Source organism: Eptatretus burgeri, chromosome 2, assembly GCF_056783735.1.
Source record: "Eptatretus burgeri isolate ZD-2024b chromosome 2, Ebu_testis_v1, whole genome shotgun sequence".
In the NCBI taxonomy this organism is placed as follows: Eukaryota; Metazoa; Chordata; class Myxini; order Myxiniformes; family Myxinidae; genus Eptatretus; species Eptatretus burgeri.
This window is the reverse complement of record NC_140962.1, coordinates 44,687,755-44,715,418: the sequence shown is the minus strand read 5'-3', so window position 1 is coordinate 44,715,418 and position 27,664 is coordinate 44,687,755. Positions and strand designations below refer to the sequence as shown.

The window sequence follows — 27,664 nt, the reverse complement described above, 5'->3', positions numbered from 1 at the left end:
ACGGGACAGAATGAAAGAGGTCCGCGAGACACTGCCCAGTTTATACGGTTCACCAGAGGCCTGGGTTCAATCCCCGACATCGCTGCGTAATTTTTCACACATAAAATTTTGTTCATTTATATAAAAGAAGGATATGTAATAAAATAAATATATGTTTAACAAAAAATCGGGAGCGATGGAAGCAGAGGTCCGCGACACACCACCCAATTTTATGAGTGAGCTTGGTGGTCAGGGAAATAACCTAAGAAGATGAGAGTCACACAGTTACCTGGGGAAATTAAATCCATCCTTCAGGGCTCAAGTTCTGCTTCAACCTTTCGTTGGTACTCTCAGCATGGGTGGGACTCCTCAAAAAGGATTCGAAAAAGGAAAACTCAAATTCCTCAAAAAGGTCCCACCTAATAGAGGACCCCACCATTGAGTCCGTGACCAAGTGTCCAGGACCAATTTTACAATGCAGATTCTGGTACATGGGGCCAAAAAAAGAAATTTTAGCGAGGGTACCCCTCTCAAAAGTGCGGGCTAACTCCACCAGGGGGCCAAATTCAAAATGGCCACCCAAAATCAATATTGTGGTTTAATTTCACTTCAAATTAGTCAAGAACAGTCTAGAACATGAGATTGTGTCTAAAACTATGCTTTTGGGGTCAAGGATTTCAAATCTGTCCATGATAATTATGTATATGCAACACCAGAGGCAGAGCCGGATTTACCATGTGGGGGGCCGTGGGCACAATGATTGTGGGGGGGCCCCCAAAGTTGGAGATTAATCAACAACTTAAATTATAACTGCTTTTTCATCAACAACTGAACTTATATCTATAGATTTGGCAGATCCTGATCAGGAATGATTTGGCATATATGTTCACAAATTACAATTAAATCTGACAATATGACAAGATGGACGGATTGTTATTGATATGGCTGGTGATTTATCTATGAGCTGATGATGTATCTATGAGCTCATTCTAAAATCAAATCACAAAAATGCTGTTGCTACAAGAGTAAGAGATAGAGATGGACGAGAATAAGAAAATAAACGACACACTGTCATTAATCATACTACGAACTTCGACTAAAAATCTTCTAACTTCTAAAAACCCTCTGGGCAAGAGAAATCCGAAATGGTGATTAATAGCTGACTTCCAGCGACCGCAAATGTACAGCAGTGTCATCCACATCAATGAACATACACACGGTGCCTTAATCAATGGACAAGCTTGCGAACTCGGATATGATACTGTCAACCTGCATGGAATTGAGCACATCGGATTCGGTTGAAATGATGGTCAGATTGACCAGTCTCTGCTGCTCCATCGTGGAGCGAAGATGGTTCTTGATAAGCTTGAGTTTCGAAAACGAGCGCTCCCCGGAGCAGTTCAACACCATCAGTGAGAGGTAAATCCGAAGCAGCACTTCCACGTTTGGGAAAGTATCGGTGAGTTTTCGCTCGATGAGAAAACTGTACATCTCGAGTTCAGTACGGCCCGAGTCTGGCTCTGACTCCTTCATCATGGCTTGGAACTGAATCATTTCTTCTGTGAGATCAGGTGATAGATCTTCCGGATACAGCTCGACGAGCTGCGAGCATGACTCTGGAATCTGCTCCACTTCAAGTTGAACAAGAGCACGCAGGAATCCAAATCTGTCGCGCATCTCGCTGTAAGCGTTTGTACGCTTTTCCAACTGCGACAGCAGTACATCGATCACTGCAACGTATCCACTGATGAGAAAGGACTCCTTGGCGTCGAGTTCTACTTCTGGAGTGTGTCCGTAGTCCAAGGGAGCGTTGGCGGACATTACGCTTTCGTCTACGCGATCCGCGAGTGAATTCCTCCGTACCTGAGCGCTCCACTACGTCAACAACGAATGTATCAAACTGATCGCGTAATGACTGCAAGAAGCTCGCCAGTGACTTGAGGAGCTGCACGGCTGTGTTGAGATCGGTAGCTTGTGACTGAAGGGTTTTACTCGTACGATCAAATCTACCAAGGACAGTAGACCAGAAACCAGCATAGAACCCTATCTCGAGTGTGCACATCGTTTGGTGAAGTGTCTCGGTAGTGTTTCTTGTTTCACTATTCAGTTGTTCATCGTTTGCGATTTCATCGAGGACATCCATGATTTCACTGTAACCGTCTACAAGAGCTCGGGTTGCATCAGAATGAGCCGACCAGCGAGTGTCGTTGAGGCGCTTTGGTACTTGTAGACCTTTGGCTTTCAGGGAATCAAATAATCTGGCATAGCGCGACGTGGAAGCTGTAAAAAATACATACACTTGTTCCACGAATTCAAAGAATGCTGCTGTAGATATACAGCATCCCACGGCCAACTGACCGACTAAGTTCAGTGAGTGCGTCACGCATGGCACAAATATTGCGAGAGGGTTCTCCTGTTGGATCATTCCCTGCATCCTGCTGTATCGACAACTCATATTAGATGTGTTATCGTAAGATTGTCCTCGGCAGTTAGCGATGTCCAATCCAGTGGCTTTCAAAAAATCCAGTAATTCCGTCGCTTGCTGGAGTCCAGTGTGTCCTGTGTTGCTCAGAAAGGTCATGAAACGCTCCACTGGAGCCTCGTTCTCGATGTATCGTAGAATAACTGTGAGATGGTCGATGTGGCTTATGTCAGGAGTGGAATCGACTGACACAGAGAAGTATTTTGCCTCTTTCACAAGAGTGACGATGTTATCCAGAACAGCTTTTCTGATGATGGAGACTAACTCTTCACATGTCGTAGATGATAAGTAGTTGGTGTGGCCAATACCTTGGTTGGCATATTTCTGAATGTGCTGCACTAAAAATAGATCGTATTCCGCAAGTAATTCCATTAAACCAAGGTAGTTACCGTTCGTCCATGACCCAACAATTTCATCCGATCCACAGAATGTGAGACCACGCTCAGCGAGAAACGATATCACGCTCACACTTCGTTTTAGCACCTCCCCCCAATAGGATGCAATCTCACTCACCTGTTTGGCGAGTTCAGTGTCCACATGACCTGCGGATGTTGCTCTGTCTGACAAGCGGATGATATTCGCACAATACACATGCGAACGCTCATGCACCTCGATAGATCGACTGGCATGCTTCCAGTCGTTGAATCCTTCCCCGCCCAGGGCAGTAGCGCCTCCAAAGAGCTTGCAAGCGATGCAGTACAGTTTGCCGGTTGATGTGGAGAAGCAAAGCCAGGACATTTTCACGGACTCTCCGTTTTGTAGTCTACGGTAAAAAACATTCTTGGAGCAGCAGCGTTTCCTACGTTCAACGAACTGTATGGATGAATCAAAGGGGCCAGTCAAATTCTACAGGGGCTCCAAATCTCATGATGCCCAGTCGTCGATCATCTCTGACGACGGTCGCTCAGGAGGCCAACATCCAATGCAATTGGCAAAGCCAGGTCCAGGATCAGTCAGTATGTCTCGCGCTTCTTCATGTGATGCATGTTCTTCATCGGTGGAACCTTCCGAGATGTTGGGCAAATCTTGACGTGGGGATTGCGTTGCCAAATCCGCTTGTTCTGTCTCTGTTGGTGTTCCAGCCTCTGTCATGGACGAATTGCCTGTTTGTGCAGGAGTGAAAAACTCTGAGATTTTCTGGGTCTTGTCGACGACGGCTTTGTGTCTTTCATCTTTTTCCTTGGAACGTTTCTGCTTTTGAGCACCACTGTCATATTTCCGTGGAGCCCTGGATTTGTGCCTGTCGTCACCGAAGCTGCTCATTGTGGTTTCTGCAGCTGGTAGGTACAGAGTAACCGAGATATTGTCAGAGTGCACGTGGGACGTACCAGAATCATGAACAACAAGTATGTTTCACGCACCTGGAACATAGAAAGTCACACCGTGTTACTGTGCTGTGCGCGCCAGTAAGCAGGGTACTGACAGCGTTCCCTGCCAGCCACAGTTTCAGTGTGTACAATACTACCCCTGCCGGCCATGTGCTGCCCTAGCCTAGTTTTGCCACATCGACTTTCACCTTTTCACCTCTCCTCTGAATGGACCTCTGTATTCTGTCTGTGCTTGCTGGGCTCTGGCGGGCAGTGCCGTAATTAGTTGGTCACGCTCAACCATCCGAAGCATCGATGATCGATCCAAAAAAAGATCCAAATGCGGGCCCCCAATGCCCGAGGCTTGCCCCGGGAATTTTTGACCACGTTGGATCCGTTCTGTGGACCGTGGAAGAAACGGCTTGAAAAAGCCAAAGCTTGAAAAGGACCCTCACAATGATGGACAATTTTGAAAAGATATCCTTACAAAGAGTTTACAATCTTCATTCACTGACAATAAAACTTTAGAAGCACATTTTCAAGGGATTTTCAAAATGTCATTGAAATTGTGGGGGGGCCGTAAATGTGGGGGGCCCTGGGGCCATGGTCTCAACCTGGCCATCCCTAAATCCGGTAGTGACCAGAGGGCGTTTTACACGATATTTGCCTATATTTGGGCTTTTTTCCACTCCGATATATAACTAGACTGAACAACCTTGAATGCCATCAGCCCAGTTAAAAATGCAAGAAACTGATGACATTTGACAGTTAACTTATCATCAATTCTTAAGTCCCAAAGTGAAGGTAATGTGTGTGCACAACTTTTGACACAGCTATATCAAACATGAACATACATGTACTTGTCATACTTGTCATAGTTAAATTCTACTGAATTAATCATTCTCTATATCACTGTAATAATCATCTTCAATATCATTCTCATCAGACGTTGGCATCTCCTCCTCATCTACACCCTGTATTGATTGTCTTAAGTCCTTTGGTAGAGCTGGCTTACTATACCTCTGGGGTACACATTTTCCATTGTCCAGCCTCCACCCACTGTTCAGTGGGGATGGAATGCGCTCATTTTATCAAAGTTGAGAAGCAGGTCGGACTGATAATTCACTTGCTGCACCTTCAAGTTGTGAGAATCTCTGTCAGGTGGCATTCTTGATGTAGACTTCCTTTTGAGAAGCTTCCACTTCTGAGCTCTGGTTTCACCAAGTGTTTGGCTGACTTTGTCACCATAGATGTATCGCATTGTGAAAATGGCCATGTTGTCCAGAACTTCATTGGAGGCTGGAATTTCATTGCCAACTGACTGCAGAATTGGTGTGGCCTCTTTGCACACTCCTTTCTCAAAAACCGATTTTTTGCCATGACCATAAAAGGCAGCTGTGGTATCACAACCACTATGCACATACAGCAGTATGATGACATCAGCAACATTCTTTGCACAGAGGGAATGACGGTCAATGATGGTGTCTTTGTGCTTTATTCCTAAAATGCCATCAATCCTGTGAGCAACATGAGCAGCTAGCATCATAACATCAGTATCTTCAGCATCCAGTATGACTGGTACTTGAGAGTCAACTTTGCGAATCTGTGAGTAGATGAAATCATCACAGTATCTGCCTTGATGTGATTGCACTTATAGTCAAACACTTTAACCCCTCTGGTGAGATTCTCGCAGTCAGGTCTGACGGAGTAAATCAGTTCTTTGTTTGTGAGGCTGGTTGACATAATTCTGAACTGGTTCTTTAGAAATACTTGCAACCTCTGTTTATTGCTTGGACTACTGAAGAGGTCAGCAAGTAATATCGGTGATGGGAAGCTTTCCTCTGCTCTGATGAAAATGTTTCTGAATCCTCCGTTACCATTTTTACTTGCTCGCATACTTCTCTCACTGTCCTCAATAGTATATGGTAAGTCATAAGGATCATTCACCAGGATAAGTGTGGCAGCGGATGTGTGACGCCTCAGTATTAAAGAGAGCACGTTTGAAGCATACTCAGACCAAGTGAACACCTCGCCATCATGTTTATTCCGTTGTTCAGCTGATGGAAGAGATAACCTCCACATGAAGCCCATGTCAGTTATGGCTACATCATCACCTGGAAAATGTTGAAGGCTTTCCAAGTCGAGGACTGCAATCAGCTTTGATTTCTGAGTTTTCCTCATTGTGCCATTTATGTTAAAGATTGGTAAGCATTATTCAGTGACTCTGTACTCCATTAAATCTGCCAAAACAATTTTTTTGTTATGCTTCTCAGCCATTGCAATGATGGATGCCATTACTTTGTTTTCCATTTCTTCAGATTTTGCAGGTCTTTTGTCTTTTTGTTCATTTGTTGGTGGAGGATTGCTGAAGCTTCTTCTAGAATTCTTCTTGACACTTGCATGGAAAGACTTGGTTGCTGAGAACATTCGATCTTCGCAGAAGGCTGAGAACTGATTTTCTCCATCATCCCAAGCTGACTCAAAGTCCTTGATAAGGTCATCTGAAGCAAGAACACCAGACATTAGAGATCTCAGCTGTGTGTTTTCCACATGGAAAGGGTCGCATTCAAATTCATTAATACACATTTGCAAATCCTGTACAGCCTTTTCATGAAGTTACAGTCGATTTCTGGTATTTTCACCGTGTGCTTGTTCAGATTCACTGGATTGGGCAATTCCATGCAAGGATGACCTGACCCTGTTGACAATGTATACTGTACGGGTATGTGTGAGCAGCATTTTCTCATTCTTCAAAATCTTAATCCATCCAGCCTTCAACTTTGAAGTTCTCATACATCAGTCTTAGACACCTCATGCCACGTTTATAGTGCTTGCCCTTTAAAGCTTGGTCCACTGAGCTGTCTGCAATTACTCCTGCTGTCACGAATAGATCTGACAAGCCTGATCCCTAGAACCGTTTGTTCATGGCAGATATGAAGGAGATATGCATGTGGAAAGGCCTAATGAAGGGAAAGATGACACCAAATTCCTCCAGATGTTCGTACTTGATCTGCACAATGTGGGCATACACAGGTTGATCACCAACCAACAGAATGAAAGGCATGTTCTTGCCTTTTGCTGCCGCAGCGACTCTGCACATCACCTCATGTATTGCCATCTTGTTTGGAGGACTTGGATATGTAAAGAAGTAGTATGGCTTACTTTTTGTTACAACAGGTTGAACTGTCATCTGGAAACCAGCAAAAGCACCCACTGGCTGTGACTTCGGGGAATTGTCCGAGTAGTTTTCATCAAGCCGTACAAGTGTATGAATGACCGCTCTCTTTCGCTGCATATCAGTGTTTCGCGGTGTCAAGTCTAGTTCAGGTCATTTTAAATTTTCCACGTCATCTGTACTTTGTCATCTAGAAACCGGTACGTACTGGACTACGATTTTGTACATGCACTGCAGATATAGACTTGCCAGCTGGTTTATAGAATTACATCCATAATAATAAGTATTTAAATCTGACCATCATGTAATGTATGCCCAAAACTGACAAAAAAAGTCTCCATATAGGCATATATATTGTAAAACGCCCTCTTGTGTTGCATATACATAATTATTATGGTCAGATTTGAAATCCTTGACCCTAAAAACATAGATTTAGACACCAAAACGAATGTTCTAGACTAATTAGAAGTGAAATTAAACCACAATATTGATTTTGGGCGGCCATTTTGAATTTCGCCCCCTGGTGGAGTTAGCCCGCACTTTTGAGAGGGGTACCCTCGCTAAAATTTCTTTTTTTGGCCCCATGTACCAGAATCTGCATTGTAAAATTGGTCCTGGACACTTGGTCACGGACTCAATGGTGGGGTCCTCAACTAACCATGAGTGAGATTACCCTTCCCAGCTCACCGTCTGTTGGAAATGTGCTGCAGCACTTTGTTAGTTCCACGAAACCACCAAAGGTAGCGCGATTCAAAACAACTGCAACAGCGAGGAAGTGTATCCCCATCATTTTTCCCGGGATAGTCTCACCTCGCATGTTCATTCTGAACAAAAATACCATTGTTAACTGAATAAGCTACTATTATGGCTCACTGCTATTATGGTCCATCCATATAGCCATATTATCCGTGCATCCGATTATGTCACATAGTTTTTTGCATGGGTTATGAACGTCATAAATTTAATTCTTCACTCACATCGGGTGATAGATCAGATAGATGACGAGTTATCAATAAAATATTCTCCATGTGGAGTCCCTCCTATGTTTAAAGTTTTGCTTTGATCGGATAGGCGGTTGCAGAGAAAACCATTTTTAAAGCGGAAATATATAGATGCGGACAGACAGACAGACAGACAGATAGACAGACACATTGCAATCGTCTTGCATCCCCTTCAGGGTGAGACTAAAATTTTACCAATGTTCACAACCTTCAGGAAAATTATAAAATCAAATCAAAAATTCTGAGTACTTTTTAAAAATCCCGTTCAATGGGATGTGATCAGTGCTGCCCTATTGCCTGGGGACATTTCTGAGTCAAACACAAAGTGTGGACTTTGTGTGTGACTGTTAATGTTTGACATCACCGACAGGACAGAAGAGGCAAATTACACCCTATAATAACGAAATTGCAATAACACAATAACTATTCAAACATAAACTAGAGATGGTGAACTTTTGAATTCAACTCCCCAACAACACTGCCGAGTGGTGCTTACCATGATACCCAAGACAGAAAAGGAAATAGACACTTCTCAGAATATGAATTTGTACATGCAAATTACATTTTAAAAGCCCAAATAACACAGTAGACAGTATGGTAAAGCACAATCACTAAATCACCTTCCTCATGGGGTGCTTCACAGGATACAATTGTGGACCCATGTATTTCTTTTGGAAAATTTGCATTACACTAACCAACTAGAATGGCACTTGGTTGAGTGCATACCTCCACCAAGCTGAGCAGCTTACGTTTTGTATCCCACTGATAGGTCAGATCTGGATCCGGACCAGAACCAAAATCGAATCAGCTTGTTATTGTCACCTAACCAACTCACCAACCTAGTTTTGTCAAAACTCGTCCACAACTTTTTGGAATATCATGCCATACCATATATCGTGTTTGGCCCCATCTCTCAATGGTGAAGAATCACTTGGAATATAAATTTTTTTTTATCGCATTTGGATACAGATCTTCACCAAATTCGAAAAATTTGTCCTTGTCACACACCCACTCTGTCCACCAAGTTCCGTCCAAATCTATCCATAACGTTTTGAGATATCATGCTATATATTGTTTTGAGCCTTATTACTTAATGGTGAAGAATAACTTAAAAAATTCTCGGATCCAGATCCACATTCGGATATTCACGAAAATTGAAGCAATTCTTCCTTGTCACACACCCAACCCCTCCAGCAAAACTCTACCAAATTTCATCCGAATCCATCCACAACTTTTTGAAATATCCTGTTCACAGACAAACAGCCAGAGGTGAAAACATAACCGGTCCATTTTTGGTGGCAGAGGTAATAATGCATTTTATTTTTTTTTGCTGAATTACCTGGAGGGATTCATGGTATTGAATCCCCTCATATTATTTGTTTGTAGTGAATGACATGACTGAAGAAAATTGAGTTAGTTTCCATTTTACCTGCCAGAAGTTGTTTCCCATCGCTAAGCCAACACCCCCCCCCCCCCAAAAAAAAACTTTACCTAAGCACAAGAAGAACAGAAAAGGAATATAAAGATGGGCATGGATTTGAGAGAATTGTTGATAGCTATTATTCTGAAAACTCAAATTCCTCAAAAAGGTCATGGTAGAATATTGAGATTTCATCAGGAATCACCTGTAAACCATCGAGAATGAGGCGAAGAGCCTGGACCTGTGGCCGGATGGCAGATGAGAATCGATCGTAGAGTTGCGCGTCATGTGGACTCATTCCAATGTCTCGCAATCTATGAACATGACAGGCACGCAGCACAGACATAACTTTAAAGTTTGCAAATTGCATCAACGTGACTTTTGTTGATTGCTTTCAAAGACCCAAAAGCTGCATTTGACTCGCTAAGCATTCACGATGACTGATTAATAAGGTTATTTTGGACTTTCAACAAGATGCTTTATAGACAGCAAGTATGTTATGCATGAATTTATATGTGGTTCTCCATTTAGTGTAGTGTGATAAGGTTGTGTCGTGGTGTAAAACATATTCACTCGTGCTTAAGACTATCTAATGGCCTTGTCAAAATAATCACTGCTGTGTAGCTTGGTGATGTTTCACTCATCTTGCACAAATGTGACTGAGCTCAAAGTACCATGACTATCCAGCTGGAAGAAGACCAAGCTTTTGTTTGTCTGGAGGCAGCGGCCCATGTCCCGTGCCACTCAATTTTTAGAACAAGCCAGATGAACATTCTGTACTGACAGTCTTGCTCATCATAGTTCCGTAATTTTCCTTATAATCGAGCTCGCAGATTCAATACGATGACGTATTGTCGAAGCTGATAGTTCATGCAATTATTGCAGAAACCGCTGCAAAAAACCTGACATGTTCCAACAGGAATAAATGTGTGAGTGTGTAACTAATCCATCTTGCAGCAGAGACTGATCATTGGATTTCACATTGTGTTGAGGGCTGAACCCCTTTGACAATCACTGAAAATGGAGGAGTGCTGTCAGACCCTGCTATTTGTGGATTCACTATTTGTGGACCCCGCATATTCATGGACCCCGCATATTCGCAGACCCCGCATATTCGCCGACCCCGCATATTCGCGGATTTGCCATTCGCAAACCTAGCTTATTCGCGGTTTATAAATCACGACCTGCTTCGACATTTGCGGCTCTGTATTTTGCTTATTCGCGGTCTTTTGCAGGTGGAAAAAAAACGAACTTCCACGAGCCGAGCACATAACACAGTTCTAAAACATATTGTTACGGATCCGAGGTTTGAGTTCGACCATGAGGGGAAGCACTCGGATTCTTACCGAACACCTGGTCCTGAGGCCGCCGGCCACAAATAACTCCATGCGCTGACGGGTTGCTGTGCAACCACAAATGCCGATTGGTACTGCCAATCATGACAGGGTTACACGACATCACGTGTTACTGTTTATGGTAGACTGACCGTACCAAGAGAGTTTTGTGCCTTCAATGCATATTTGCGTTCACTTACAATATCAGGTGTAGCCGAGTAGAGCTGCCAAGTTCGCACCAGCTAATAAGAGAAAATTAGTGGGGTAGAACTTCCTGGCTAACCTGTGCGCACACTATGCTAGACGAATGGAGGAAAAGACAGAATGGACTGGGTGCATTTATACTGTAAGCAATTTATTTTTAAGGCAAGGAAAGGGCACGTGAATAATGAAGGGTTTTAATACACAGCAATATGTACAGCAGGGGAAAGCAAATATTCATGAGGTGCAACAAAAGAAATGCAATTCTTTACAAAAGAAGACAGTGCAGAGCTAACCCGATACAAGCTAACCCGATCTTATGTCATGCAAACATTACAGGCACCATCTCACTCTCACACACACACACACACACACACACACACACACACACACACACACACACACACACACACACACACACACACACACACACACACACACACACACACACACACACACACACACACACACACACACACACACACACACACACACACACACACACACACACACACACACACACACCTGAGGAAATTAGAACAGCTGGAAAGATGAGAGAGTTTGAGGAGTAAATGACCTCAAAGGTACCTGGCACGGCTGATGGACCAGCGCAAACCCAATCACTTAGGAGGGGAGAGGAGGGAAGAAAACTGGTGGTGTCCATGGTGTCTGAGTGAGGAGGTGCAAAATGAGGTGCAATGAAACTCAGGCAGGGTGCAGTGAAGGAAAAAGGAAGAGGTGCATATCTGTAGTTTGCTCTTTTAGCTCTTGTGTGTCCACAGCAGACAAGATAGAAGATGGGAGAGACAGAAAGTGTGAGAGGATAGCTTATAATGTCGTGTGACAAAGTCTATGATCGGTCCAGCGTTCCGTCCACTCAGCGTTCTGCTTTGCCTTTCTCTCCAACGCCCTGATCAGGCCAGGACTTCCCTCCACACTTAAAACAAGCAGCAACCTTGCACCGAGAAGAAGACTGTGTGACCTCTGCAGAAGACTATTGGAGACCGACTGTAGAAGACTGAATGTGGTGGACTCTCTGTGGTGGACTTTCTGTGACGGACTCTCCGACTGACTCTGGCGGACTCTCTCACTGACTCTGGCGGACTCTCTCACTGACTCTGGTGGACTCTCTCACTGACTCTGGCGGACTCTCTCACTCCGACGGACTCTCCCACTGACTCCGGCGGACGCGCTGACTACAATGGTCATTGCGCAGCTATTTTATAGAAGCTGAGCGAAGGAGGGGTCCGAATTTGGATTAAAACGCTCTGTGGGTGTTCCCCAGTACCTCATTGGTGTGCAGATGCTTTCCTGAGAAGTAGCACCGCACTTGCGGGGCTCCGTAGCCGAAAATGGCCCCATTCACCCCAAATTTGGTCATGTGATGGAGCTCCAGAATTAATGAAATTAATGATGAATTAACATGGAGCGATTGAGGTTGTGGTGTTTTGTAGCGATTGTGGTGAGGTGGGTGAAGCATTGTGGTGTTTGCGGTGAGAAGGTTGAAGCATTTGTTGCGATTGTAGTGAGGAGGGCGAGTGTAGGTTGTGGGGATTTTTTGGGGAGGCGTTGTGGTGGTTGGATGAAGGTTGTAGCATTGTGGTTCGAGTACAGAGCGGGTTGAAACAAAGTATCCATTGGGAATGGCGCGTGGTTCGAATGGGGTTTTGGCGGCATATGCTCATGAAGCTATCTGTTCACGTGCGGTCTCTGGCATGCATGCTTGCATGAATGAGAGAGAGGTCGTGTGTGTGAAGTAATGTAGGTAAATAAAATAGATAAAGGAAGAGAGGATGGAATTAAAGCTCGAACTAGAATCCCTCGTAGTGCATCTTGTCCCATATACATACCAGACATGAGGGAAGGGCTAACTGAAACAAATGCTAATGAAATAACTGCCTGGGGACCACGACATGTTGTGTGCCTCTTGCTCCGCTGCTGGAAGGACAAGAAGCCTTGAGGAGCGACGGTTTCGCAGAAACACATCAATATCTTCCACTAGCCATGTATAAAGCAGCTATACGTATGCAAAAGCATATCTTTCACAAGCCGTTTTAACATTTTTCACCAAAATTCGACGAGGGTTTGTCTGAACAGAATGAAATTGCCCTCTCTAGATAGCCTTGAGCAAAGCACATTTACGCTTAATTTACATCATACCTCCAAGTTAAAGGTCAAGGTAAAATGGCAGTCTGAGAAAAAAGGTCGTTTTTGTCCTCACTCAATTTTGCCAATGCGGAATCTCAAAGAATGCTTGGCCTTCCAAGATGTTCTTGCATCATAGTAATGTACCTGCACTGAAGTTGTGCACCTAACATTTGATTAGCATCCTTGACCTACATTTTTCAGATTGCGACATAATGAACAAAAAAACACCGTTTTGATCATAACTTGAATAATTGTCCTCCGATTTTCATGATGTTAAGTTTTATGGATGGATAGTAAGTAGGTGGGGACAAATTGTCTAACCTAATTTACAGTCTATCCGTAAATGTTGAAGGTCAAGGTCACATGGCGGTCAGAAAAAAATAAGGCCATCTTTGGATCATGGGCCAAGGGAGGCTTTCCCTTGGTGAATGCTTTGTGATAGCAGATGTCTAATTTTATGTGCACTTGCCTTATTAAAACATTATACAATTGCGTAGTGGTTTATTGCGTGAAAATGAAATAGCAATTTATCCAGACTCGGTTTCGTAACGGTTAAATTGTCCTCTCTGAATCTGGAAGGTCGGCGGCTCAATTCAACCCATACCAAAAACTTTAAAAGTGGTACGTGCTGATTCCTTGCTTGACACTCAGCATTCAAAAAGGATTGAAATGGACAAACAACCACATGTTGGCCACCAATGTGCAGGCTTGATGGGCCCATTGGCCACCTCTTGCATTAAATTTCTTCTAAAGGAACTCATATTAACATGTATTTTTTAGTCAAAATAAAATTTTCAGGCAGTTTTTATCCCATTATAATGAGATGTGTTCCCAAGGCGTTAACCTGTCCTTTAGAGCTTTCTGTGCCATTTCCTTTGCCGCTTGCCGAACATGCTCTGGGACTGCAGCCTTATCAGCATCTCCGACCTGTAGAACAAATATCACAAACAAGGCAACTGTGAAAAAATAACCATTGTGAACTTTCCTTCCATTAGAAGTAATCTCTCATTTCACATTTTTGGCCCCATCATGAAGAGTGTTGAATGCAATAATAGACAATGTAATGTGCACTCTTCAACAACACTCAAATAAAGGCACTACTGCCTCCACATACCTGGTGCACAGGATGACCAGCATCCAGCCTGTAAGGACCTCCAATTCCACCAAGCCCTGCTGTGTCTCTCCCACCTGGAGAATGAGGTACAATACAAGGTTATCTCAGAAACGTTTACACAACAATAGGAGAAAACGTTTGGTGTATTTTTGACAAAGGGCTGTTGAAAAAAAAAGAAGAAAAAAGGACGTGCTACTGTTACTAGTGGAGGCTGGGGGAGAGTCAGAAGAGGAGATAGGTGGGGACAGGAGACAGGTGGGGAATGGGGGTGTGGGGAAGTGGGGGGGGGGGGAGGGGAAATAGGTTGGGAATGGGGACGGGGAAAAGTCAGGGGAGGGGGAGCGGGATGGGATCTTTTACGATTTAAGTGTTTGCAACCAAATTTAGCAAACATCATGGGGGACAATAGGGAGTTGAATAGGAGGGTGGAGGGGGAGTCATAATTTGATGGGGGAAGTGTGGGAGAGGTGGTAGGAGGATCTCTATTATCGGAGTCTGGGCGATTTACAGCCCGATGGGCCCAGCGCTACAAAAAGATCTGTAACCTTGCATAGAAAGTATCATGCGGACAGAGTGCAGCAAAATTATGTGTGTACTGTATTAATTTTGTGACACTTTCTTCAAAATGTTTCATACTAAATTTATATGATCAGTATATATAATAATGTGCAACAACATCTGGATGAAGTCTCATTATGAATAAGATGACAAGGTCATTGAGGATGAGACAACCTCAAACAATGAAATTCCATGAATGGAACAACAACGGTGCCCCCTCATATTATATTCAAGGAGAAAAAAAAAAATTGTAAAAACATAGAGGGATGGATGAAATCTCAAAAAACAATCAAGCAAGGTAAGAATGACACCACATTACGATGCCACAATTCCGACACCACAAGTTTCTCGCGCATCATTAATTGTAGTAATCAGACCAGCATACGGGAATGAAGTTTAACAATGAATCGACATCGAACAGGAAATGACATATGGAGATCCTGAAATTCTCGATGAACAAAATCTAGTAGACACACAAGTTAATAATGGGAGACACACCTCACCCATTTAAAAGGCTGTTTTGTAATAAAACATCATGCTGTTTTGTAATAAATTGAAAAGGTAAAATTCTTGTATTTTAGTTAATCTATTTATTTTATTTTCATGTTTATTTCAATGTCAACATGCTTTATGTATATTTTACATGTTTATTTCAATTGTGATGTGTTTATTTCTGGCTGCTGCCAACCTTCCTCTATATTTTTCTCAAAGCCCAGGAACTGAACCCCCCTTTTCCCATTGGCCCTTGGTTTTCACTATTGTGGTTTTAATTATCACGGCATTTTCTAGGAACGTAACCCCTGCGATATTTGAGGGTTTACTGTATAATATAATTAGGGTACCCAGTCAAATGGACTGGGTAACCTATTGTTTTTCTTTTGTTTATTTCTTATTTATTCTTTTTCCACTGGCAATTTGCAGGTTCTTTCGCTTTAAAAATCATTTTCTCAGGAACGGTAAGTCCGATCGACACGAAATTTTCACCATAGTATGTATCTGTTTTGATAGCAAACTTAATTGATAATTATGACGTCATATGTCATGTGGTACAGGCACCATCTTGAAAAAAATGATAATTTTTGGACTTCTGTATCTCTGAAACCGTGCAATGGAAAAATATTTCGCTTCATACATTTTAATGAACTCCCCATCGGGAACACGGGTGATTTTTCGTGACGTCATCAGTAAAGCGGTATCCCGGTGAAAATTCGTCAAGTAGAACGTTGCATCGGAAAAATCTGAAATTTCTTGAGCCTCATCTACACAACAATTCACCGTAGAAAAAATATATTATGATGTCATAGGTGACTTGGTTCGGCAGCCATCTTGTTTTGAATTTTTTTTTTTAAATCTTCTTCTCCAGAACGGCTGGACAAATTGAGGGAAACTTTACACACACATTCCCCATGACGTCCTTTTTCAAGTTTGTTAATTTTTTATTGATAGGTCACATGGTTTGGTGGCCATCTTGAATTTACCCTAAAACCTTCAAACATCCTCTTCTCCTGAACGGCTAGTCAGATAAAGGGGAAACTTCACATAAGTATTGCTCACGAGTAGTGAATATAAGTTTGTTAATTTCTAATTGATAGGTCACATGGTTTGGCAGCCATGTTGGATTCAAGAAAAAATATTAAATAATGTTTTCTCTGGAATCACATAACCTATCAAAGCGAAAATTTGTAACTATCATCGTCCTTCATGTCTGCATACACAGTAAAAATTATGACATCACAAGTCACATGGTTTGGCGGCCATCTTGGATAGAAAAACGCACCTTATCCGATTAACACGAAACTTCACACACATATTCCACCACAGGATTGGAGGCAGAATGTAAATTTATGATGTCATCGGTCACATGGTTCGTCAGCCATCTTGGATTGAAAATTAATAAACTTAAAAAAATCTTCTCCAGAACGTCTGGACAGATTGAGGCAAAAATTCACACACACTTTCCCCAAGACATCCTTTCACAAGTTTGTTAATTTTTTATTGATAGGTCACATGGTTTGGTGGCCATATTGAATTTACCCTAAAACCTCCAAACATCTCCAGAATGGCTGGTCAGATCAAGGGGAAACTTCACATACATATTGCACACGAGTAGTGAATATAATTTTGTGAATTTCTAATTGATAGGTCACATGGTTTGGTAGCCATGTTGGATTCAAGAATTATATTAAATAATGTTTTCTTTGGAACCACACAACCTATCGAAGCGAAACTTGGCTACTATAATCTACCCCCCATGCCTGCATACACCTTAAAATTACGACGTCACTTGTCACATGGTTTGGTGGCCGTCTTGGATAGAAAAACGCACCTTATCCGATAAACACGAAACTTCACAAATGTGTTCCACTGCACGATTGGAAGCAGAACGACTAGACAGATCAAGGGGAAACTTCAAAACATATTGCACACGAGCAGTGAATATAAGGTTGTTAATTTATAATTGATAGGTCACATGGTTTGGCAGCCATGTTGGATTGAAGGATAAATATTAATTAATGTTTACTCTGGAACCGCTGCTTCTATATATGTGAAACTTCACAATTATAATTTAGCCGACATGTTAAACGTGGGTTTAACATTTCAACCCGATCAGCCATGCGTTTTGGCAGCCAGAATTATTTAATTATTGGAATCTGAGAACTTTTAGATTTTTGTTTTTTTTTCCAGAAGGCTCACTTGGCTGCACCTGAATGCGTTTGAGGGTACAGGAATAGCAATTCAATTGAAGCCAACGATGTCCCCAGGAAAAAGGGCTAACTGCATCAGTAATAGATAGATTGAACACTTTGTGCTTCCCAGTTCGTTACTCGTCAGTCCTGCGCTGTCTCGAAGCAGAGCTGTATTTGTATCACTATTAAATAATGTTTTCTCTGGAACCACCTATCCTATTGAAGGGAAACTTTGCAATTCTCATTTAAGTCTCATGTTGTATCAAAGGCGGACGTCTGGGTACCCGGTCATCACTGCCAGCAGTTATAAAGTGGCAGTTCTATTTTTTTTTTTTTTTTACTATTTCATAATTACATTTCTACAATGAAGTACGCTACGTTAATTGTGTGTTTAAATTGTACGATTGGCTCATTGTGCATCAACTGCTGAAGGTTTTAATTTTGGTTGGCTCTTTTGCACAAAAAAGGTTGCTGACCCCTGATCCAAGGACATACTGTATACTAAATTTCATGATTTGTAACAACCCCATGAAATTGTAGGGTTATCGGTGTCGCAGTGTCTGAGAAAACATGTCATGAGATATATTGGAACAATAATAATAAATATTAGTGAAATAATAACATTATAAGTAATACAACCCCCAGAACGAACGATATATTTTGCAACGACACTGACTTGGGAAACCTCAAAATAATAATAAATGTCATCCTTACCTGTACCTCCTGCCCATGTATTCCCACCAATGTGGGGAGTGTTTAGAGGGTCTCTGCGTCCATGTTTCGGACCAGAAACGTCACCACCTGCTCCATCCTTCTGTACAGTGACCTGCACCCAAATAGAGGGATAAAACACATGTCCTTTGCAGTGAAGGGGAAAAAAAAGCATCTTCCACCATTGCCAGTTTTCTATTTTCTGGCTCTCCACGAAACCTTCTACCCACTGCTCAAGCCATGTTCAATCCCCCTTCTCTCCCAAATATCTTTGGACTCATCATTATTCTCAATCACAGGGTTTTTTTTTAAATTTGAAGTCATATCATGAAAATTACAGTTTTCACAGGAGTCATTTCTGATCTCTTTATAGTATAAAAAAGTGCGAAGGCAATGACGATTGAGGGTTCAGCATTAGGTGACAAGAATGTTTCAGGGACAGTTGGGTATAGTTATGAATGGAAAGAAAAGGTAGAAATATGGTTAAGAAAAATATTTTTAAAATGGAAATGAGATCTCATGTTGTTGAAACTTTGCAGCTGTTACTATATGTTTGGAATAGCTTTCTGGGAAGGAAGTGAAATGCATAAATAAATAAATACATAAATTTTTAATAGGTTGCATGCACAGAAATAGAGGCAGAAAATACATTATTTGAGCACATGTCGCACATGGATGCTCGTTGTATCATTTATGTAGTTGAGGGGTGGGAACGAGGAAAGGGGGGCAAGCGTGGCTGTGCCGCTGATGCACTGCCACCTGTAGGAGAGGGCAGCATTTTGGAATTTGGCCAGGGTGCCTGCAATAAATATATAAATGACTTCAATGAGTTAATGGGTCAGGAGAGTGTGATGTGACGTGGTGCGTTGCTGGAGTGTGGCCGCATACATGTTGCTCTCACCACAATCCATCAGTCTTCTTTTCTTCCTGATCATGTGAACAGCCCTTCTAAAATTTATTTTCAACAGATGACTTGTCCCTCATCCATCCTCTTTATGAGTGTCTGTTTACTCCCCCTACCACTCCCACTTCCACATCATCCTCCATCACCAAAATGTGTCATTTGTATGACCATACACTGTGGGCTATTTCCCTTCCTAATGTGGGTCATTTATTCTACTTGTCCTGTCATGTGGTAAGTGCTGTACTTTTTGGATGGGTTGCAATGCAGGCTAGATGGGCAGAGATTCATTTTCCTGTGTCTACATTTCCTTGTTCAGGCTTAATGAAATCTGAGACATATGAATACATATACACTGATACATCTGATACATAATACATATACCTCGGTAAGATCCGGCACTTTCACGAAGCAATAGTGAAAACAGACTGACAGAGTAGCTTAGAAGTAGCATGCTTGTCTTTATATGGTAACTGTCTCGTCTGAGTTTCATTCCCGGAATAGGATACGATGTAAAAATGTCTTCACAATGTTTTGCTGGCAGTGCATTGCATGACAAATTATGCTGTCATTTCAGAGTGAATGTTAAGACAGCTATCCCATCTGCGAGTAATAATCTCAGACAAACACTGAAGTGCCCTGTGAAACTTGTAGGCCGTTGTGTGCTGGTGCGCTGGTAAAATTCCAAACTCTTTCTCTGATTACACCAAGAAAAGAGAGAGACACCACCAGGTACCAATGTGTATATGCTGTAATGTGACGGTTGTGAGCCCAGTGAGGACTTTGTGCACCTCCCATGAGAATAAATCACATACACGTAGGATTAAAGCTAGGTATATTGTAGTATTCTGTTCAGCAATTAAGTTATATTGTGTACATGGGGATAGATGTGCATTGTGAATGTGAGTGAGCACAAGTTTGTGTTCTTTCACCTTCTCTATCTTCTAAATCTTGCACCAAGTGCACTACAACTCCCACCCAGACCTCCACACGCCCCTTTCTTTTGTGGAAAAATTAGGGTGCATCGAGCTAGCGCAATCGGTTCTTGTCAGAAAGAGTGTGCTTGAGCTGCATCGCAATTCACCCCAAAAGGAAGCCATCCATCATAGATTGAAAGGTGCGTCAGGCTTCCAAGCCCCTCTGCCTTCCAGGAAAAAGGATCACTATGGTGAAGTTCTGCCAATCAGGCATTGTTGTTGCGTTGGGAGACAAGACCCTGCCAATCACCATCACGGGATATTTGTCTGACCCCGCAAACTCTACACCAATGGGGAGCCTTGGAGATCAAGGAAACGGGGGAAAGAGAAGGAATAATAATGGGAAACACACCGAATCTTAAGACAGTTCAGGGTTCTCATCTGGTCTGCTCTGGTCATCTTCGAGCTTGGAGAGGCGAGACGAATAGACCAGAGTTGCATGATCGAGTTCTGAATGAACAAAGCTTGAGACCACTTTGCCCTGCACTTTCTCTCTCCATGCATTTTTCCACATTGACATCGCCATCACTTCTTCACTTTCCGACTTTCTTTTCTTGACAATCTTCCCACTTTTTTGACTCTTTTCATTTCCTTCTTTCCAGATGGTAAGGGGCTTTTTTGACATGATGCACATCTAGGCCTCAGCAGGCCTTCCACAAAACTCGGTTTCCAGCAAGCTGTTCCGAAGTTACTGCCTTCTTGAGCAACTCGGCACGAGATACCACAGCCAAACAGACCATGACGTTCGGCTAGAGATTCCAGCAACCCCCATACAATCGGGGTACTGTTGGAGCAGAGGAAGTTGACCAGGAGGAGATGCACAGGAGGCAGCTAAGTCATGGGTAATTGCAGACTCAACCGGGGTTGCAAAAGGTGTGTCGGGGTGATTAAAAACCCCACAATTAATCTCTCAAACTCTCATTTCTTAACCCCTCTTCCCACACTCTCTGTGTTCTTTCTTGCGGTGTCTGAATCCATTACAATGAGAAAGTGTTAAGTCATTGTAATAAGGAATCCGAGAGCAGGAATTCTCGCGTAGGGAACAAGGGGAATGTATGCTTGCTGGAAATTTATGAACATGCTTTGCTTTGCCTTTTTCTGAATTCTCCAGCAATTTTCGCATTTGAATTCCCTAACTGCCAATCCTCCTGCCAATTTCTGTGTATAATAAATAAATTTTAAAAAGTTCATTTCATGTCTCGACTTATCCTGCTCGGGTTTGGTCTGAGATAGCACTTCTGGGAATAGCTCAATTAACCAATAGGCCCATTACATAACAATAGTGCAACGTGTAGCATTGGTTCGCTCGGTCAACTAGTAGCTGCTACGCAGCTGCAGGCACTGTTCCCCATCTGCTTTAGTCATCTCACAGGTACGGTAAACCGACTCGAGGCACGAAGATCTGGCCAGAGATAAGTGCTGCAGATGGCGTTCGTGGTCTTTTTATAGACTCGTTGGATTCAGAGTTATCTAACCCACGGCCATCACATTGGTGAGGTGTGGGACTTGAAACACTCCACCAATGACAGTAACAATGTAATAGGCAAATGTCGTCTGTCTGTCCGTCCGTCTGTCAATCCCACACTAAAACTCGAAAATGCTTCTCGGAGAGAATAAAAATTACGAAGTAAAACTTGTTTCAAATTAATCCAAACTTACGGGAAAATTATAATTTTTTCAATCAGACAAAAAAAAATTGAGCCTGGGTGGTGTAGAAGGCAACAGATCACTGCCTCAATTGCTCTCAAAGCTTTTTTTTCATTTTCTGTTAAGAAATATGCCACAATATCTTTGCTATTAAGAAATATGATTATTTTGGAAGTTGACATTACTCTGTACATCTATCGATGTAACAACACACTGGTTCCTCTATCCAATTTTGTGCAACATTATGTTGCACCCATTAAATACATCATTTAGCCACCGTGTTGGTTATAAGCGAAGCCAAAGACTTCTTCGGAGCTCTCATATTCACAATTGCCATACCCTCCCTATAAGTTTTTCCCTTCAGTGAAAAAATGACCAATGGGAGTGTTAAAAGGATCACCAAATATTAAAAACTTGGAGCCAATAGGCGTCACGGGCCTTGTGAAGGTATAAATAGGCCTCATACTTCAGACCTCTGGTAAGTGCAACTGGAATCTACCAGAGCTATTTGACCACAATGTTTCTTTATGCACATAGGTAGTGAACATGTTTTTGCTTCACACCCAGGTTTGTTTTTTGTTGGGGGGGGGGGGGGAGTGATCAAGGTGGCTGTCTGTTTCCTATTTGTTGATGACTATTTCCTCTTCAAAAACTCGACCAGGCACCACACCAGAAAATCCACATTATTATACGGGTCATTGCCTCAGTAATTCTGGTAATTTTACGACATTGTGAAAGAAACCTTCTGTCGTTACTTACTTTTATGATGTGTACAAAGCAAGTCGTTGAGGCAAGCCCTACCGTGCTTCAGTGGAATGTCTGAGCTGGCTATGCAACCTGCTGGTACTCCCTCACACAAAACACCCAAATGGTGGTTCGAGCCCGAGCGGTCACTGCACTGGACGCAGGGTGCTTTCCGTGTGGACGCTCGAATCATCCCCAACCAAATCTGTCCTTTAAAGGATGATTAATAACTGAACTATTTGCGATCACGACAACTCAAATCAATCAGAGACCAAGAGACTTAATGTGCATATTTAATAAATAAATAGCCATGCCGTTGCTGTTTTGATCACAGTTTCTGTGTTCCGTTGGGGTGGGTGGTTGAGGAGTTGTGGTGATGGGTGGGTGAGAGGGGGGGTTGAGCAGTTGTGATGGGGGGGGGGGGTTTGAGGAGTTATGGTGGTGGGTAGGGGTTCTGAGGACTTGGGGTTTGGGGGAGGGTTTATGACTTGGATTTGTGAAGGGGGAGGGGGTTGAGGACTTGGGGTTTTCGAGAGAGGGTTTATTACTTGGGGTTTGTGAGTAGGGGGTGGGGGGTGAGTTGACGACTTGAAGTCACATTTTTTATTATGGATATGTTCCGTGGGTCTCCGCGAGGTATATATATATATATATATATATATATATATATATATATATATATATATATATATATATATATATATATATATATATATATATATATATATATATATATATATATATATAGTAGGTGAATGCTGTCTGTCTGTCCCCTGCCCTGCAACACGGCAACGAGCGAAATAATTGTTGATTAAAAGTTGCTTCAAATTAATCCAAATCTACAGGGAAATAATATTAAAAACAAAGTTGAACACAAGATATTGCATCTTCATGCATATCAAGTGCAGATAGTGCAACACTGAGAACCGAGATTTACCCCAATCAAATATTTTAAATAAATCAATGTTGTTCAACTAATTTTACTCTCTTGTTTTCTTTTAAACCTCAGGTGAATACATTTACAACTCAAGACATTTATTACATAACCTTCGACTTTGAGCTATTTCAACCAGTGCAAGAATAAAAGGCTTCCGGTTATTTTTTTTTCTATCATGGTATTTTTACCACGGGCTTCCGTTAGTACTTAACAAAATAACATGAGGGTTCAATGCCCAAGTTACACACCCATGACAAAGTCAGGGGAATAAAAAGGCAAAACGATAGTGAATGCAGCGGCTAGTAAACGGGACACTTAAACACCGAAACAAACCTGCAGTGGCCTGTCATCTGCCGCCCCAGCCATTGTTCGCCATTCAGAGAGAGAGCGCTGGAGAGAAATCGTTTCCGTTTCCCAGGTGCGTACACGGCCATCTGTATCAACTGTAATCACACCCGTGCCATCCTCCATCTCAGCTAAGAGGAAACCGGCTTCTGAGAGTCGTGCAAGCCACCCAGAGTATGGATGATCTTCAGCTGGACTGGCACAGTGCATGAGTCATGGGCCAATCAGTGTTAGAATGGCATATCAACGGTTACAAGGACTTGTTTTTGTAAAAAAACAAACAAAACAAAAACTAAGCCAGTGCTTCCCTCACCCCAATCCACACACTTGTATCGGCTCTAATTGTCGATGGATTTTACAGTTCTGTGATGAAAGTCTGATAAATAATCAATAACCAAAAATTTGACTTGTGCGACTTGTCTGCTTTGGCTTCTAGACTTGTTAAAAAGAGGAACAAGGGTCAGGAGACATCTACATAATACAGCACAATAGTGTTGGGATTTTCAACCACACCACATCTTTCCAGTATGCATGGCAAACATTTACAGTCATGTTCACCGATTTTAACCTCACACTCCCCCCTCCCAAGCTGCTCCCCGTACCCTACCATGCCTTTTCCCCATGTATGCAATGTACCTTGGACAAGAGATTTGAGATGCATGATCTCTTGCCTACCTCAAAGCAAGTCAAAGGGTATTTAGGTGGTGATAAATCAGACTTGTGATGTGAAAACAAAGCAGGATATAGTGTGTATACAAGCTGCTTCTTCTTATTATTATTCACACTTACTGTTCCATTAAACTCCTTTGTGGCCATCAAGTTGGAATAAAAGACTAATTTCAAAAACAAGAAACGATGCAGTCGATTATCGTCTATCATTAAAGAGGAACCTAAATGCTCAGACAACCTCAATGCTAATCTATCCCTTGATACCCAACAAAATAGATATGTGTCATCGTTTTCTGATTTCCAAAATATAAAGTAGGTAAATTTGAAAATAAAATTCGAAATTTTCTTCTTCTTCACAATAGCCATGACATCACAGCCGGAAATCGACCATCGTATCTGTACTGTCTACGGGTTACATCACGTTAAGATTTAACTCAAACGGCGACTAATTTTCGATTTTCCACAAGTATGTTGAGTCTATGCGCCCTTGGTGCTTGTAAAGCAGAGCAAACCGAGATGGTTTTTGTCACACCAATGGCCGAAAGACCCTAAAAGTTTGCCAGAAATTGGACGAGGTTTGTGCGAAATAGCCACGTCTGGATCAGGTCTACAAAATCAGGTGTGGATCAGGTGTTTGCTTTTGTGCTCGGAACATTTTACATCGGAGCACCATTATGAAACAACAGATATGGCTCGATCTTGTTGTTATCCACAGCAATTGAGAGAGGATGCCATCCCCAGAATAAAGCGGAAGAAACAGCCGTCGCTCGAAACTGGAACATCTCGATCCAGCTATCGGCACATGCACACAGACAATTTGAGCGGAGAATCAAACACCTGCTGCCATCGCCAAGCAGTTACAACAGAGCACCTGAAAATAATTATCGATTATTATCAACACAAATTTCTACAAGTCAAAGGAACCACCATATATTTATCCAGTCGAACATTTTGGGCCCAGGAAATTTTTGAAATATCATGCTATATATCATTTTTGGCCCAATCTCTCAATGGTGAAGAATCATTTTAAAAATTAAAAAAAAGTATCGTATCCGGATTTTGATTCGTATGTTCACCAAAATCGAATCAATTTGTCCTGTTCACACACACACCCAACCTGTCCACCAAGTTTCATCCGAATCCGTGCACAACTTTTTGAGATATCGTGCTATATATCGTTTTTGTCCCGATCTCTCAATGGTGAAGAATCACTTTTAAAATTCTAGTCGCTGGATCTGGATTTTCACCAAAATCTAAACAGTTCATCCTTGTCACACACCCAACCTGTCCACCAAAATTTAATCTGAATCCGTGCACAACTTTTTGAGATACCCCTGCACACAAACAAACAGACAGACAGACATAACCTTTCACCTTCAGTGGCAGAGGCAATAATGAAAATTATTTTAACACAATTACTAATTTGGCTTCTCCATAACCTCATATCAAAGCTTTATTGAAAATTTGATGACAAAAGCTCAAATGGTAAAAAAGGTTAAGGCCCGTATTGATAGACACACGGACAGACACACAGAAGTCATTGCAAAACCCCGTCTTCTGCTAAGTTGCGGAAGGACTAGCAAACAATTTCCAAACGTACTTCGGAACACCGATGTACTTCACTGTTTGGGTGCCCAAGTCCGTAACCTCCAGGTAACCAGAATAATGCATCGATTTCTCACCTGGAAAGAACAGACCAGCAAGTACATCCCAAATCATTTAATGTGATGCACATTGCACTGCAACAGCTGGTTATTATTAATTTGCTAAATTTCCATGTGCAAATGTGAAAAGATGAAATGGTAGCACCAAACAAAATTAAAATATTCTTATTTGCAAGATAACCAAAACATTTTGTGATAAAATGTTATCCTCGACTTGTTACCCCCAAAGCGCTTGATTTTTTTTTAAAAAAAGGAGAGGTCAATGACATTTTTTCTTGCAGCAAGGGCTCAAGTGTTTGATCAAAATTCTGTATTTAGTAACCTTTTTAAAATGATATTTCATAGACATTGTGTAGTATAGAAAAGATCAAAAATAACAGTAGATGGGCAGAGCTCAATACATAGTATATGGGGAGCAGGGTCGATACCTTCCTGAATCTATCATCTCATCAACCTTTCCTTTCAGCTTTGTAATGGCAGTGAACCACAATCTAATTTTGGGGTTGGCAGAATAGCCTAGCTGTACGCACACTTGCCCCTAAGCTGTCATCCTGGTGTTTCACTGGCAGGGCAATTCATCAATGTGTGTGCCCATCCCTCAGATGGACGTTAAACTGGGCATTCCATCTACCAGCATTCCTTGGTGGACGTTAAAATGTTAAAATATCCCATGGTGTCCTGCAGGAAGAGTAGGTGAGCTATTGCCAGCATCATGAACAAATTCGAAATTTCTACACTCTCAATTGAGTATCCTGAGTCAGAGTGGTGACTCCTAGGATTGTAACCGCTAGCTCATGATACTGCCTCGGTAGCTTTATGCGACAAATGGCATGAGGAGGAGAAACAAATAAACCAAACCACCTAATTCCCCTTCGCATACATCCAATAGCCCTGATGCAATGCTCTCACGAATGCTGTCTCTCTTGTTTACCCATGACTTCCACATTCTTGCTGAATTTCTCATTGTCCTTGAGTACCCATTGCAATTTTGCTCTGGCTGAAGTGATAATCTGGACTTTGTTTGCCCATTCTCCATGATCAATATGGTTGCTTTGTCAGCCTTGCACCTCACATCAGTTTTAGCCTCAGAATTTGAATTGAAAAAAAGAAGAGGCATTTTAAGTGAGCATTCAGCGAATTGCAAAATATATTTTGATTCCATATAAAGTACACAAAGAATGGGACCCACCCTGAGAGTGAAACAAATCCAGAGGCACCTGCTTTGCAGGTAGAGCTCGCACAATCTGGCCACAGCTGGGCAGGAATGCCACAGGAGAGCAGAAGGATTGGTTTCTGAAGGGTAGAGAGGTTTCTCGGGGCCATATTTGTACCTGATATGGGGGCTGGAAAATTTTCAAAGAAAAATAATTAGAATGTAATTTTAATTAATCCTCAAAGTATATTCTGACTGGAAAAAGCTGCTCCTATGCATGAAACATTAATATTTTCTACCGAGACTGGCAAGGAGTGTACAAATTAATTCCATGAAAATTCGATTGCTCTCAAAATATTTGACCATATCTGATTTTCCATAGCCGGTGTCAGCAATCTGGGAATATCACATTCCATAGCTGGTGTCAGCAATCAATATGGAGATGGAAAATTTAAAGTTGCCTTGGTCAACAGCTCTCAAAGTATTTGACACCTTTACCTCCCTCATGGG

General features: G+C 42.1%; 1 protein-coding gene across 4 annotated transcripts in view; it reads right to left on the bottom strand.

Moving 5' to 3' along the window:
* VWA8 (von Willebrand factor A domain containing 8) overlaps positions 1-27,664 on the bottom strand; it is a 321,146-nt gene that overhangs the window by 24,926 nt on the left and 268,556 nt on the right. For all 4 annotated transcript variants that reach the window (XM_085869177.1, XM_085869176.1, XM_085869179.1 and 1 more), the window contains 7 exons: positions 27,191-27,344; positions 25,938-26,019; positions 23,657-23,864; positions 18,121-18,232; positions 14,162-14,235; positions 13,892-13,974; positions 9,570-9,678 (listed from right to left, as the gene is read on the bottom strand). In XM_085869177.1, coding sequence (XP_085725303.1) covers positions 9,570-9,678; positions 13,892-13,974; positions 14,162-14,235; positions 18,121-18,232; positions 23,657-23,864; positions 25,938-26,019; positions 27,191-27,344 — 822 coding nt within the window. The remainder of the gene's footprint in view (positions 1-9,569; positions 9,679-13,891; positions 13,975-14,161; positions 14,236-18,120; positions 18,233-23,656; positions 23,865-25,937; positions 26,020-27,190; positions 27,345-27,664) is intronic.